At 38.7% G+C, this 15,026-nt stretch overlaps 1 protein-coding gene across 1 annotated transcript in view; it reads left to right on the top strand.

Annotated features, from left to right (window-relative positions):
- The first annotated feature begins 773 nt into the window (after positions 1-773).
- Positions 774-15,026, top strand: part of HDIP1 (HDAC and MIER1 interacting protein 1) — a 33,904-nt gene continuing 19,651 nt past the window's right edge. Inside the window, exons 1-2 of the mRNA XM_086350544.1 lie at positions 774-931; positions 5,840-5,936. Of these exons, the coding sequence (XP_086206670.1) occupies positions 866-931; positions 5,840-5,936 (163 nt within the window). The 5' untranslated portion in view covers positions 774-865. The remainder of the gene's footprint in view (positions 932-5,839; positions 5,937-15,026) is intronic.

The raw sequence follows: 15,026 nt of genomic DNA, 5'->3' as shown, positions 1-15,026 counted from the left end.
GAATATATTTCAAATTCTTAGGGAGGATATCTTTTCAAATTCTTAGGGATGGGATTGCAAGATCAAAGGCGAGGTGAATTTTAAATTTTGATATTGTAGTCAACCGAATTACTCCTCCCAACAACTCATTTCCCCTGTATTCGAATGTTAGGCCCTCTACACCTCTAGACTACGTGTTTGAGGACAGGCACCTCCCAGTATTCAAATTTGTCTGGCAGATTTGGCCCTCAATACATATTTGACTCAACGAATTTCACACCTCCCGGTGATGAGCTCAAGGCTGGCATCTAGCAGACTCATCAGCTGTATATTATAATTTATCAGTGATTAGACTTGCTAACATTTATTGAAATCTATCAAATGTCGGTATCTGTACGAAAAGTCTTACCTCCCACCTGCTTTTTCACTCTCACCTTCTTCCTCCGGGGAAGGGGGCGTGCTCAGCACCACGACCCGCCCTTTCTGTGCTTTCGTTGGTGGAGCCCGACGCCCGTTACTGCCGAATCCGGCTAAGCCACGCCCCCACGCCGTTCATCCGGCCGAGAGAGGGCGTGTCCATTGTCCCGTCGGAAAATCCATGTGTGTCTTCTCGTGAGAATCGAGACCCGCTGGAGGACCGGAGCGGTGTGGGTGGAAGCGTCTTCCGCAGTTTCTTGGAGCCGGCGCACGCCGCACCCCGCCTCCTCGGCCCGCAGGCTCTCCTCGAGTTCGCGGACGCGCGCGCGCGCGCACCCGTCAGAGCCTCGGTCTGGCCAGCGGGGATCGCGCGGGCAGAGGCTGGGCTGCTGAGGTACGAGGGGCGGAGTCCGAACCGCCGCCACCGCCGCCGCCACTGCTGCTGCCGCCGCCGCCGCCTGAGAGAAGCATGTCTGCAACTCGAGCTAAGAAAGTGAAGATGGCCACCAAATCATGCCCCGAGTGCGACCAACAGGTGGGCGTCGGGGGCCGGGCACCGAACACGCGGGCCAGCGGAGCGGGTGCGTGCGGGCAGGCGGCCGTTGCCTGTGGCCGTTGGCTGTGGAGAGGCCGCCTCGCCGGGGTCCTGGCGGCCGAGCGAGTGGGCCGGCCCTCGGGCTCTGTGGCCACCGCGGGAGCCCCGAACCGGCCCGGCCGAGCCTAGGGGTTGCCGGGGAAGCGCCCGGAGCCGCGGCCCGGCCGGTGTCCACCTGGCGGCGGTCAGACGGGCGAGTGTCGTGCCCTGTGGCTGGGCTGCGTGAGAGGGGGCGTGGGTTTACCCTGAGCAGACGGGGCGCCCTGTCCGGAGCCTCCCCGAGTTGCCTGGCCGGCTCCGGTGACAGCGGCAGGAGTGGGGCAGCGGCCCAAGTGGACGAGAACGGTCCCTCAGCCCCCTCCTGCCCCGACGAGAGTGCCTGATGTGCAAACTCCCAAGTCAGGGCTCCTGGCTCCCAAATCCCCCTCCTGCCACTCAGGGTTGCTTTGTTCCCATTTCAAATGTGTACGGTGGACCCCCCAAACTGTCCCCCCGCCACCTGGGCGGATGCTTAAATGTGACAATAAGGCCCACAGTGTAATAGTTATAAGTTTTGGCGAAATATGGAGTTTTTTTCTCTTAAAACGTATTATTTTTGCCGTAAATAATCACGAATCTTTTCTGTACATTGTTTTAAATGGAATATAATTGAATTACGTCCCCATTGAAGCCCTTCCTTTCTGGGCGCTCCTCACGTTCCCCTACCCGCCGCGGTATCCACTGTTAAAAATTTAGGATTTCTGCTTCCAGATATTCTAAAAAATATGTATGTGGTTTTATGAATTTTAAATGACTGCTTTCCACACAGAATTAATGGTGTCATAGCTGTAATGTTTTAAATCTCATTTACTCTTTTAGTTTAAGAATGCCTCATTTTTCACCCGTTCCTCTAAAACCTTATAATCTAATGAGTTAAAACTCTCAGTTAAAAGCATTAGTAAGGGCCCTTGTTTCTCGCCAGCATGCTGATCTGGGTGTGTTTTTTCCTTTTCCACTGGGAGAATTTTTTCAAAATGACTACCTCTCTCCTCCCCCTTTCTTTTTCTTTCTTTTTAAAATGAGGAATAATTTGAAATGGCTGAAGATTCTTTTAATAAGCTGATTTTAGAGCATTCTTTAAGGAGCAAGCTTAAAGATTGAGCAAATCTTTTAACAGAAAATGTTACATGTTTTATTCAGTATCTTTTATGGGCAGTGGTAGATATACTGATTAGAGGAAGGCTGTGCAAGGAGAATTATGGTTTATTGATTTTATGAATTTATTGAGTATGCACTTTAAAAACAATTTAGCCATGTTTTCCAAACCAAAGTTAAATTTCCATTCTTACCATTGAACTAAATTTGTTAAATTCTGAAAAAATTGGACTTCTTTATTTAAGTCTCCTTGTCGAAGATTATTTCAGTATTTAAATCATTTCCATTTGTTCCAATTGTGCAGAAATATAAGGTTTACATGGTATGCATTATGCATTCCAGTGTCTGTAAGGGCATCAATTAGTGTGAATCATGACCTTGCAGTACTTGGCATGAAGTAACCTTAACCTGTTTTGAATATCCTGGTTGAAGAAAGAGGAAAGGATTGTAAACTTGTAGGAGTCTTTGTATCTGTTCATCAAAATGTGATCAGCATTTTATTTGGAAATACCGTATTTCATTTTGTTGTTAACACACACACAACCCCTCTTCCAGCTTTCCCATAAGAAAATATGGGAAAGAAAGAAACCCCTTTCCCATAAGAAAATACTGTAGATTGGGTGGCTCAAACAGCAGTAATTTATTTTGTCACAGTTCTGGAGGCTGGAAGCCCCAAGATCCTGGCAGAAAAGGGAGCTTTCTGATAGCTCTTCTAAGGACACTAATGCCATCATGAGGGCCCCACCCTCATGAACTCATCTAAACCTAATTATCTCATCTTTAAAAACCATTACATTGAGGAGTTGGGGCTTTAACAGATGAATTTATTGCTGGGATGTTTTTGGCAGGGTGGGGACACAATTCATTGCATAGCAAGCTACAACATAATTTAAAATGTAGTTTGTGTTGTCCTTTATTCTGAATACTTAAGATAACGTAAATGATGACTAATTCAAACTTTTGGTAATTCTTAAAAGCAATTTGTCTTTTACTAAAAGTAACTCAATCGAAGAAAGTAATAGATTAATTTTAGCTTTCTAATTATTTGAAAGTATAGATTTCTTATAAATGAGAAAAATCATAATCCTGAAAGCCATTTTAAAAAAACTAAAAATACTGCTGTTATTCTAAGTTGCCTGGTGAACATTAAATTACAATTTAAATACAGTGTATAAGCATAAATGTAAAAATCTTTAAAGTTTGAGGAAGTTGCCTCAGCTGAGTAGATTTACATGTGTTCTGTATGTGTAAGTTTAAAAACGGGTACAGAGATCAGTAAACAAGAAAGACCTAGATTTTCAGTTGCTTTATAACATCCCCTTTTACACGCCTCTATTGAAAACATAGTTTTGAAACATCTAAACCACAATACTTTTCATTTTTAATAGGTTTCACGTCCACTAATTCAAATTACTGAGCCATTTTGAGTATAGTAGTAGTCAAGATCCTTATTATTTTTCTGGTGTCTTTGGTGTATCTGTTTTTGCATTTTTGTTTTCTCCTTTATTAGATCAGCTTTTCCCCTTTTTGGAAAAAAATTTTAGAAAATTTTATGTGACCTTTAGCAAATATGTCTGCTATAGGTAACTTTCCCCTTAGCAACAAAGAATATAAATGTATTCTCCATAAAATGGTTATTTTTTTAGCTTTTTTAAATCAGTGAAACAATATAGGGCCAGGATTTTGTTTTTTGCAGTTTTCTTTAAGCTGTCTTACTTGTAAAGCATGTGCAAACAATCCAAATACCTGTTTTTCAAGGAATAAATTGATTCACAAGCCATCAGTAAACAAAACTTTAAATTTTTTTCTTCCATTTTAAAATCCTGAAAGTATAGCATTAGAACTTTCATTACTGTTGTTTTTGGCATTACAACTGAAATTTAAAGGAAGTTTTAGATTTTTTTTGAAAAATCTAAATTATACAATAATTTAAAGACACTAATATTACTGAAGTTGGCCACCCTGCTTAATAATTCTTTTTACAGGATCTGTATTGTGATGGTGGTTAGTTGGCTTTTTTCCAGGGTTGGTGTGAGGGAAAGGAACTTTCCATTTTCAAAAGGCCCTTAGGGTGATTTAGCTCAGGCACCTAAATGTTCATTGCACATAAGATGCTTTCATTAAGGGATGTAAATCAGCCTATCGATTGCGTTAGTCATCTGAAAGCCAAATGTTATATTTCTCATCTAACTGTAGCACCCTGTTAATTCTGGATTGGATTGATGTATTTTTTGTGTATGAGACACAGAATCAAATTTCAATTTGTTGAGTTTCAGTAGCTGAAAGAAAATGGCTGTTGAGTAGCAAAGGATCTGTTGAATAAGAACATCATGTTCTGTTGTTTTTTTGGGTAGCCTTAACTTAAAACAATTTATATTACTGCTATGCCCTTAATGATGTGTTTAAGTGTAAAGGAAATGAGTCAGTACCTTTGAGCTTGGTTTCTGTGAAGATGTGAAATTTTAAAATGACAAAACTTACCTATTTTAGGCATATTTTTCACTATTAAGAAATGTAACATTTTCTGCCGTTTTTTTAAAGAATCTCATTATATTCTTGATAAAGGAACCTGTTAGACATACTGGAGTTTGATTATTTTAATAGGATTCATTGTTATTTTTCATGAATACACAAGTTCGTTCTTTAGTTTTTTTACTGAAAAGGAATTCTCCCAAAATTATGATTTAGCTTATTTAGATCAAATGTTTATATTCTGTAATATGAGGCATTCTGAACATAAATGGATGAAAGCTTTATAATCATAATTAAACTTTTACGACAAATGGAATTTATCTTACAAACCAGAATTGTAATTACTATTTTGTGAGTACTTTTTGTTGAGATTAATTTCTGGTTCTTAGTGGATGTGTCCCCAGTCCAAGGAACATTAAGGTTAATATTATGAAACAATTGTAGAGGAAAATCTAAAACTTTTTTCAGTAATTTTCAGTAACATTTGACTTAAAAAAATATTTGTATGAAATGGAGAAAGGACCCTCTTGTAAAAATATTTTATAGATTTTGAAACAGAAGCCTGGAGAATTTAAGTGTTTTATCAAACTTCCTTCCTGGACCTGAGATTATAAAATCCTAGATCTCAACTCCTGCTTTGTCCTACATTCTCTGTTGTTTATACTGTACTTTGGCCTCTCAAACTGGTTGTTGTTAACTATTTTGTTTTCCTGTCAGTAGTAATTGGCATCTTACCCTCTCATGTTGGAACCTGGGTTGTTTTCAGTTCTTTACCCTCTGAAATGTCTTACAGATCTACCTTTTCTCTATTTCTAATCTCATTATTCCAGTGAGGCCCTCAAGATGTTATGCTGGGATTACTTTAATGACTTCCCAACCATGCCCCCCCAACTTATTCTATTATCAACTGCTATCAAACTAATATTTTAGGAAATGCTACCTTTTTTCCAATATATTTTCCTTGGCTCTGATCCTATTGTGGTTTTCTGTTATTCACTTACATCAGCACACTTTTATCGTGTATTTGCTATAGTCTTAGTGTTGTAATGTGTTAGTAGAATGTGAAGATGTAGAGGACCCAATACCCATCTCATCATTTATAAGGAGTTGGAGTTTAAATAAACCCATGATTCCTACTTCAAGTAATTTATCATTCAGCTCAGGAAACTAAATAAACACTGAGAAGTTTAACAACAGAAAAGTAGTAATAATAAATTGTGTTGTTTTTTTTTTTGTCTATAGGTTCCTGTTGCATGTAAATCATGTCCCTGTGGTTACATATTTATTAGCAGAAAACTTTTAAATGCAAAACACCCAGAAAAAGCACCATCTTCTACAGGTAATTGTGAGTTTACCATATTTTTAGCTTTTCGATGTAGAAATGTAAAATTAGTTTTTGTGAATTTACTATTCAATTTTTGTTGAATTTAAATAAAATCTATTGAAATATGTGTTTGGTTTTTATTAGCTATTGGAAATCAGCTTTATGACATTAATATGCCATTCATTTTATTTTATTTTATTTTATTTTATTTATTTATTTTTTTCTAATTTTATTTTATTTTTAAACTTTACATAATTGTATTAGTTTTGCCAAATATCAAAATGAATCCGCCACAGGTATACATGTGTTCCCCATCCTGAACCCTCCTCCCTCCTCCCTCCCCATACCATCCCTCTGGGTCATCCCAGTGCACTAGCCCCAAGCATCCAGTATTGTGCATCGAACCTGGACTGGCAACTCGTTTCTTACATGATATTTTACATGTTTCAATGCCATTCTCCCAAATCTTCCCACCCTCTCCCTCTCCCACAGAGTCCATAAGACTGTTCTATACATCAGTGTCTCTTTTGCTGTCTCGTACACCGGGTTATTGTTACCATCTTTCTAAATTCCATATATATGCGTTAGTATACTGTATTTATGTTTTTCCTTCTGGCTTACTTCACTCTGTATAATAGGCTCCAGTTTCATCCACCTCATTAGAACTGATTCAAATGTATTCTTTTTAATGGCTGAGTAATACTCCATTGTGTATATGTACCACATTCATTTTATTTAAATGTTCATTTACCAATCTGGTAAAGCTTGTGACAGATTTTCTATTTTTTGTTTTTGGAGGATGAAAAGCCATTGAAGGGCTTAGGGAGTGACCTAATCTAAGAAAAAAAATTTTTTAATGTTTAATAAAGGTATAATTGATATCCAATAAATTGCACATATTTGAAGTGTATCTTTGATAAGTTTTGTTTACACTAATCAAACAATCACCACAATCAAGATAATGAACATGTCCATCATTCCCATAAGTTTTCTAGTTCCTCTCTGTGATCTGTCCATCTTATTTCCCCTTCCCTCAGATAACCACTGATCTGCTGTTACTGTTTTAGAACTTTGTATTATATAAATAAAATCATATAGTATGTACTCATTTGCCTGGCTTCTTTCACTAAGCATAATTTAAGATTCAGCCATGTTGTTATATATATCAATAAGAATTCATTCCTTTTTATTGCTTAGTTTTAATAGTATTCTTTGTGTGGATATGCCACAATTTGTGTACTTGTTTGCTGCTTGATAGACATTTGGTTTTTCCCCTCATAATGCTGGTAAAATTTGTAACAACTTTAAAGTAATATTTTTTAAACTGATGGCTGAAAAATATACAACCTGACTTTGATGTGAATATAATTTTTAGATACATTAATTCTGATATAGAATATCTAAAAAAATTTTTTTGTTTGAATTTTATCTTCCCATTAATATAGACAGATTGGGTGTATTCAGTGGATGTATTTATTAGAAATTAAATTTTGTCATCTTTGATAAAATAAAAGAACTTTGTATGTTTTTGAACCCCAAATAAGAGTAGACTGATTACAGATGTATACATGAGCACCTGCCGTATGCTAGGCACTGTTCTAAGCCTTGGGTCTAAAGTAATGACTCAATCTACTCTCAAGGCAGGTTCACTGCTGTCATAGATCTTACTACATTCCTGTGGACAGGAAATAGAGAACAAATAGGGAGAATATCAACTTGTAATAAATGCCTTGTAAGGAATTAAAATAGAGTGCTGTGGTGTGTGACTGTAAGACTGCTTTTGCCTTAGTGACTGGGGGCTTGTCTGTTCAGTTCAGTTGCTCAGTCGTGTCTGACTCTTTGTGATCCCATGGACTGTAGCACACCAGGCTTCCCTGTCCATCACCAGCTCCTGGAGCCCACTCAAACTCACGTTCATTGCGTCGGTGATGCCATCCAACCATCTCATCCTCTGTCGTCCCCTTCTCCTCCTGCCCTCAATCTTTCCCAGCATCGGGGTCTTTTCCAATGATTCAGTTCTTTGCATCAGGTAGCCAAAGTATTGGAGTTTCAGCTTCAGCATCAGTCCTTCCAATGAATATTCAGGACTGATTTCCTTTAGGATTGACAGGTTGGATCTCCTTGCTGTCCAAGGGACTCTCAAGAGTCTTTTTCAACACCACAGTTCAAAAGCATCAATTCTTCTGTTCTCAGCTTTCTTTATAGTCCAACTCTCATATCCATACATGACTACTGGAAAAACCATAGCTTTGACTAGATGAACCTTTGTTGGTAAAGTAATGTCTCTGCTTTTTTATATGCTCTCTAGGTTGGTCATAGCTCTTCTTCCAAGGAGCAAGCATCTTTTAATTTCATGGTTGCAGTCACCATCTACAGTGATTTTGGAGCCCCAAAAATAAAGTTTCTCACTGTTCCCATTGTTTCCCCATCTGTTGGCCAGGAAGTGATGGGACCAGATGCCATGATCTTAATTTTCTGCATGTTGAGTTTTAAGCCAACTTTTTCACTCTCCATTTTCATTTTCATCAAGAGGCTCTTTAGTTCTTCTTTGCTTTCTGCCGTAAGGGTGTTGTCATCTGCATATCTGAGGTTATTGATATTTCTCCTGGCAATCTTGGTTCCAGCTTGTGCTTCATCCAGCCCAGCATTTCGCATGTTGTACTCTGCATATAAGTTAAATAAGCAGGGTGACAATAATAGGGCTTCTCTGAGAGGTGACATTTTAAGTTGAGACTGAATAGGAACATGGCAGGGGGGTAGTAGCCACGAAGAAGACCATTCTTGACAGAAATCGCAAATGCAAAAATTCTAAGGTTGTTAAAAGTTTGATATATTTTAGGAACAGAAGGGCCTGCATGGTTGCAATGTAGACAGTAAAACCAGGAGAGTTTGTGATGAAGCCAGAGGGATAAGCAAGGGCCAGATTATTTAAGTCTTTTAAACTAGAGTAAGATTTTGGTTTTTGTTCTTACCGTGTGAGAAGAAATTATCCCTGGGTGGTGGGATGAGGTTAGGGGACGGTGGCATGCTTTGATTTGCCTTTTAGAAAGATCATTCTGACTACTATCTAGAAAATAGTTTGTGGGGTTACAAGATGGAAGTGAAGGGCGCCAGGTTAGACAAAGAATAGTTATAGTAGGAGGTGATTCAAGGATTGTTTATATTTATGTCTGTGGGAGGCCTGTTTATCCGAGGTCTATGGAGAGATGGGTGGAAAGTTTTTTTTTTTAAAGATTATTTCCTTCTTTCATTTTTTTAATAATTATATTTATCTTTAATTGATTTAGTGATTGCTTTACAATATTGGTTTGATTTCTATCATACAGCAAGATGAATTAACCATAGGTGTATATATGTTCCCTCCCTCTTGAACCTCCTTCCCACCCCCCAGTTTGAGTTCCCTGAGTCATACAGCAAATTTCCATTGGCTATTTATTTTACATATGTTAGTGTATATGCTTCCATGCTACTCTCTCTATTCATCTCACCCTGTCCTTCCTCTCCCCCGCCCTTGTCCATAAGTCTGTTCTCTATGTCTGTGTATCCATTATTGCCCTGCAAATAGTTTCTTTCTGGATTCCATATATATGCATTAATATACGATATTTGTTTTTCTGCTACTGACTTCACTCTGTATAATAGGTTCATCCACCTCATTAGAACTGACTCAGATGCATTCCTTTTTATGGCTGAGAAGTATTCCATTGTATATATGTCCCACAGCTTTGTTCATTCATCTGTTGTTGGACATCTGTTGTGTCCTAGCTGTTGTAAATAGTGCTACGATGAACACTGAAATACATGTGTTTTTTTTAGTGTTGGTTTCCTCAGGGTGTATGCCTAGAAGTGGTAATTGCTGGGTCGTATGGTAGTTTTATTCCTAGTTTTTTAAGGAATCAACATACTGTTTTCAAAAAGTTGTTTTAATTCCATTTCTGCCTCTGAGTTTGCTCCTTTTCAACATGATAATGCATTTACTACTAATTCGTTAGTTCTTAAAGACTGTTGCTGGATTGGGTTATATAGGAATCATCTAGAGAGTTGTTAAGAATGGATTCCTGGTTCTTACTTCCTAAGAGTTTGATTCAAGGAATGGAAACTCTGGAATGATTCACTCTGTAGATTTTCTGGGGAGGCATGTCAACTCATTTCTGAGTCTCCAAAATGAGTAAGACGTGGTCCATGCTGTTAGTGTTATTTTATTTTTATTGGACAAATATCTTTGAGATCCTCTGTATACCAGTTATTCAGGTGAGAAGTGAGGTAAGGTGGAGACCTAAGGAGGACAGTGGAAAGGGTCAGATACTCCAAGTGTTAAGAAGTTAGAATCAGTTGAAGGAGAGGGAAAGCTTTAGAATGACTCCCAGATTTCTTACTGGGATTAGTGGCTAGAAAGGGAAGATACAAGGGAAGACAAGTTTTGAGGGAAAGATGAAGAAACTAGATTTGGACATAGTTGTGAAATACCATTTATGTAGATTTTTTTCCCCAGTTGGAGATATAATCTGGGAGTAGCTCAGGGAGTAGCCTTAGCTAGAGATAAAGGTTTCAAATAATCATGGTTGTTGACATCATGGGAATGGATGGGCTAGTTCTACAGTCTATAGGGAAGGAAGAGAACTCTGGCAGACTCCAGTATTTATGGGTAGAAGTAGGTAGGGAGGTCCTGTCAACTGAGGAAAAATGTCAGCTGTAGGAGAACAGCCAACAGTGGCTTTTACATGTCAGGGTGATAAGTGAGAAGCAATTCATTATTATTTTACATTTGGCATTTCCTAAATGTTGTTTAATAAATTAGAGTAGCCTTGTGGCCTTGAAGTACAGATGAAACACTGAAGCCTAGGAATCCTAGGGAGGAGGAAGAAGAACCAGCAAAATAAATAAAGAATAGAAAGGACAGAGAAATATCAGAGATAGACTTTGCTATCTAACAGGCAAGTTGGGCCATGGAGCATAAGATTAAGCAGGGCAAAGGCTAACAGTTTTGCCAAGAGAACACACTGCTCATAGCAAACACCCTCTTCCAACAATAACAAGAGATGACTCTACACATGGATGTCACCAGATGGTCAATACTGCAATCACAATGATCATATTCTTTGAAGCTGCAGATGGAGAAGGTCTATAGTCAGCAAAAACAGGACTGGGAGCTGACTGTGGCTTGATCATGAACTCCGTATTGCCAAATTCAGACTTAAATTGAAGAAAAGTAGGGAAAACCACTAGACCATTCAGGTATGACTTAAATCCCTTATGATTGTACAGTGGAAGTAACAAATAGATTCAAGGGATTAGATCTGATAGAATGCCAGAAGAACTATGAACAGAGCTTTGTAACATTGTACAGGAGGTGGTGATCAAAACCATCTTCAAGAAAAAAATGGAAAAGGCAAAGTGGTTGTCTGAGGACACCTTACAAATAGCTGAGAAAAGAAGAGAAGTGAAAGGCAAAAGAGAAAAGGAAAGATATCTGCATCTAAATGCAGAGTTGCAAAGAACAGCAAGCAGAGATAAGAACGCTTTCTTAAGTGAACAATGCAAAGAAATAGAGGAAAACAATAGAATGGGAATGACTAGAGATCTCTTCAAAAAAATTAGAGATACCAAGGGAACAGTTCATGCAAAGATAGGACACAATAAAGGACAGAAATGGTATAGACCTAACAGAAGCAGAAGATACTAAGAAGAGGTGGCAAGAGTACACAGAAGAACTGTACAAAAAAGATCTTAATGACCTGGACAACCATGATGGTGTGATCACTCACTGAGAGCCAAACATCCTGAAGTGTGAGTGAAGTCAGGTGGGCCTTAGGAAGCATTACTATAAACAAAGCTAGTGGAAGTGATGGAATTCCAGCTGAGCTATTTCAGACCCTAAAAGATGATGCTGTGAAAGTGCTGCGCTCAATATGCCAGCAAATTTCGAAAACAGCAGTGGCTACAGGACTAGAAAAGGTCACTTTTCATTCTAGTTCCAAAGAAGGGCAATGCCAAAGAATGTTCAAACTACCATACAGTTGCACTCATTTTGCAAGGTAATGCTCAAAATCTTTCAAGCTAGGCTTTAACAGTTCGTGAACTGAGACTTCCAGATGTACTGGCTTTATTTAGAAAAGGCAGATGCTTTCCAATTTTGGTGCTGGAGAAGACTTGAGAATCCCTTGAACTGCAAGGAGATCAAATCAGTCAATCCTAAAGGAAATGAACTCTGAATATTCATTTGAAGGACTCATACAGAAGCTCCAATACTTTGACCACCTGATGCACAGAGCCAGCTCATTAGAAGAAACCCTGATGCTCGAAAAGATTGAAGGCAGGAGGAGAAGGGGGGACAGAGTATGAGATGGTTGGATGGCATCACTGACTCAGTGGAGATGAGTTTGAGCAAACTCTGGGAGATAGTGAAGGACAGGGAAACCTGATATGCTGCAGTCCTTGGGGTTGCAAAGAGTTGGACACAACTGAGCAACTGAACAACAAGCTGTGCTATAGAACCAGAGGAAGAAAGGGTTTTAAGAAGGGCTGTTGTTTAGTCTATAAGTTGTGTCCAACTCTTTGCGACCCCTTGGACTGTATAGGCGCCTCTATCTATGGGATTTCACAGGCAAGAATCTTGGAGTAGGTTGCCGTTTCCTCCTCCAGGGATCAAACCCACCTTTTCCAACCCAGGGATCAAACCCACATCTCCTTCATTTAACAGGCAGATTCTTTATCACTGAGCCACCAGGGAAGCCCTTAAGGACTAACAATATTCAGAGCCTGGAAATCAGTTTGGTATAGTACAGACATGAGCTATATGTTGTTACATGGAAGATCTGGCTTCAGATTCAGATTCTAGTTTGGTAAGTGTAACAGATTAATTAACCTCCATGAGGAGCTGCTGTTTACTTGTATATACATAGATTTATAGTACCAACCTTCGAGAACTAAAGTGTAGATGAAGTGCATATGAAAATGTCTAATGTAAAGAACTACCACACAATTGCACTCATCTCACATGTTAGTAATGCTCAAGATTCTCCAAGCCAGGCTTCAACAGTATGAGAACTGTGAACTTCCAGATGTTCAAGCTGAATTTAGAAAAGGCAGAGGAACCAGAGATCAAATTCCCAATATCTGCTGTATCATCGACAAAGCAAGAGAGTTCCAGAAAAATATCGATTTCTGCTTTATTGACTCTGACAAAGCCTTTGATTGTGTGGATCACAATAAACTGTGGAAAATTCTGGAAGAGATGGAAATACCAGACTATCTGACCTGCCTCTTGAGAAATCTGTATGCAGGTCAGGAAGCAACTGTTAGCAACAGTTGTTCCATGTACACAGGACATGGAACAACAGACTGGTTCCGAACAGGAAAAGGAGTGCATCAAGGCTGTATATTGTCACCCTGTTTATTTAACTTATATGTAGAGTACATCATGAGAAATGCTGGGCTGGAGGACGCACAAGCTGGAATCAAGATTGCCGGGAGAAATATCAATAACCTTAGATATGCAGATGATACCACCCTTATGGCAGGAAGGAAAGAACTAAAGAGCCTCTTGATGAAAGTGAAAAAGGAGAATGAAAAAGTTGGCTTAAAGCTCAGCATTCAGAAAACTAAGATCATGGCATCCCGTCCCATCACTTCATGGCAAATAGATGGGGAAACAGTGTCAGACTTTACTTTTTTGGGCTCCAAAATCACTGCAGATGGTGACTGCAGCCATGAAATTAAAAGACGCTTACTCCTTTGAAGGAAAGTTATGACCAACCTAGACAGCCTTAAAAAGCAGAGACATTACTTTGCCACCAAAGGTCTATCTAGTTAAAGCTATGGTTTTTCCAGTAGTCATGTATGGATGTGAGAGTTGGACTGTATAGAAAGCTGAGTATCGAAGAATTGATGCTTTTGAACTGTAGTGTTGGAGAAGACTCAGGGTCCCTTGGACTGCAAGGAAATCCATCCAGTGCATCCTAAAGGAAATCAGTCCTGAGTGTTCTTTGGAAGGACTGATATTGAAGCTGAAGCTCCAATACCTTGGCCACCTGATGCAAATAACTGACTCATTTGAAAAGACCGTGATGCTGGGAAGGACTGAAGGCAGGAGGAGAAGGGGACAACAGAGGATGAGATGATTGAATGATATCACCAACTCAGTGGATATGAGTTTGGGTAAATTCCGGGAGTTGGTGATAGACAGGGAGGCCTGATGTGCTGCAGTCCATCAGGTCGCAAAGAGTAGGACACGACTGAGCAACTGAACTGAACAGAATATAAAGAAAGCTTGATATGTTATAGGTACATAAATACTAATTTTTACAATTAAATTTCTTAAAAGTAAGATTGCCTTGGCTAGTCCATTATGTATAGGGAATTGAGTATAATTTTTAAAAAAATCTCCCCAGTTTTATCAAGTTCTAATGAATGTTGTCAATAGGATCTAGAACATTTCAGTTTTAATTACCAGAGAATTTATAGGAGAAATGAAAATGGATAATATATACCTGTAAAGATAATATTGACAGGCAGTTTTTGGTGAGAATAAACTCACTTTGTTCCAAATCTTTAAATTTGGTTTTCCACATGGGTGTTCCTGGATGGTTTAGTGCATCAAGAATGCTATTTTGCACTAAATAGCAATGGATATACCTTTTTCCTTTATACATTTTTTTGTTATAAAAACTGTAAAGAAAAAATAAACTCAAAAATCTAAATGAGATACTAGTTTATAGAAGACTTCCTCTAAAGGTAAGAAAAAGACTTAATAAGATATTGGGATAGCTCATTTATATTTAACTGTTAATTTCTCAGTGAGTACAAGCTTTAGGTTAAGCAACCACCTCCCCAGTTTTTACTGGGAGAAGGAACAAAGGGATAGAAATATTAAACCCAATTTTTAAATTATTCTCTAAGTTCATAGGCAAAGGCTGGTAAGTAAGCAAAAATCTACAAATTGCGTACTCACTTTTGTTAAGGAAGAAAAATGAAGAAATTATTATCACCAATACCTTTTAGAAATCCAAAGTCAGTCAACATTAATTCAGTAGTAAGTTATCCTTAACTCTGAATTACTTGACAGTGAAGATTTGGTATTGTTATTTCAGAAAAATCGTTCCTTAC

Source organism: Bos grunniens, chromosome 18 (genome assembly GCF_055505025.1).
Source record: "Bos grunniens cultivar Pamir isolate PY7600 chromosome 18, Bosgru_T2T1.0, whole genome shotgun sequence".
NCBI classification, from domain to species: Eukaryota; Metazoa; Chordata; class Mammalia; order Artiodactyla; family Bovidae; genus Bos; species Bos grunniens.
The sequence above is the reverse complement of the archived record's forward strand: the minus strand, read 5'-3'. Positions and strand labels throughout refer to the sequence as shown.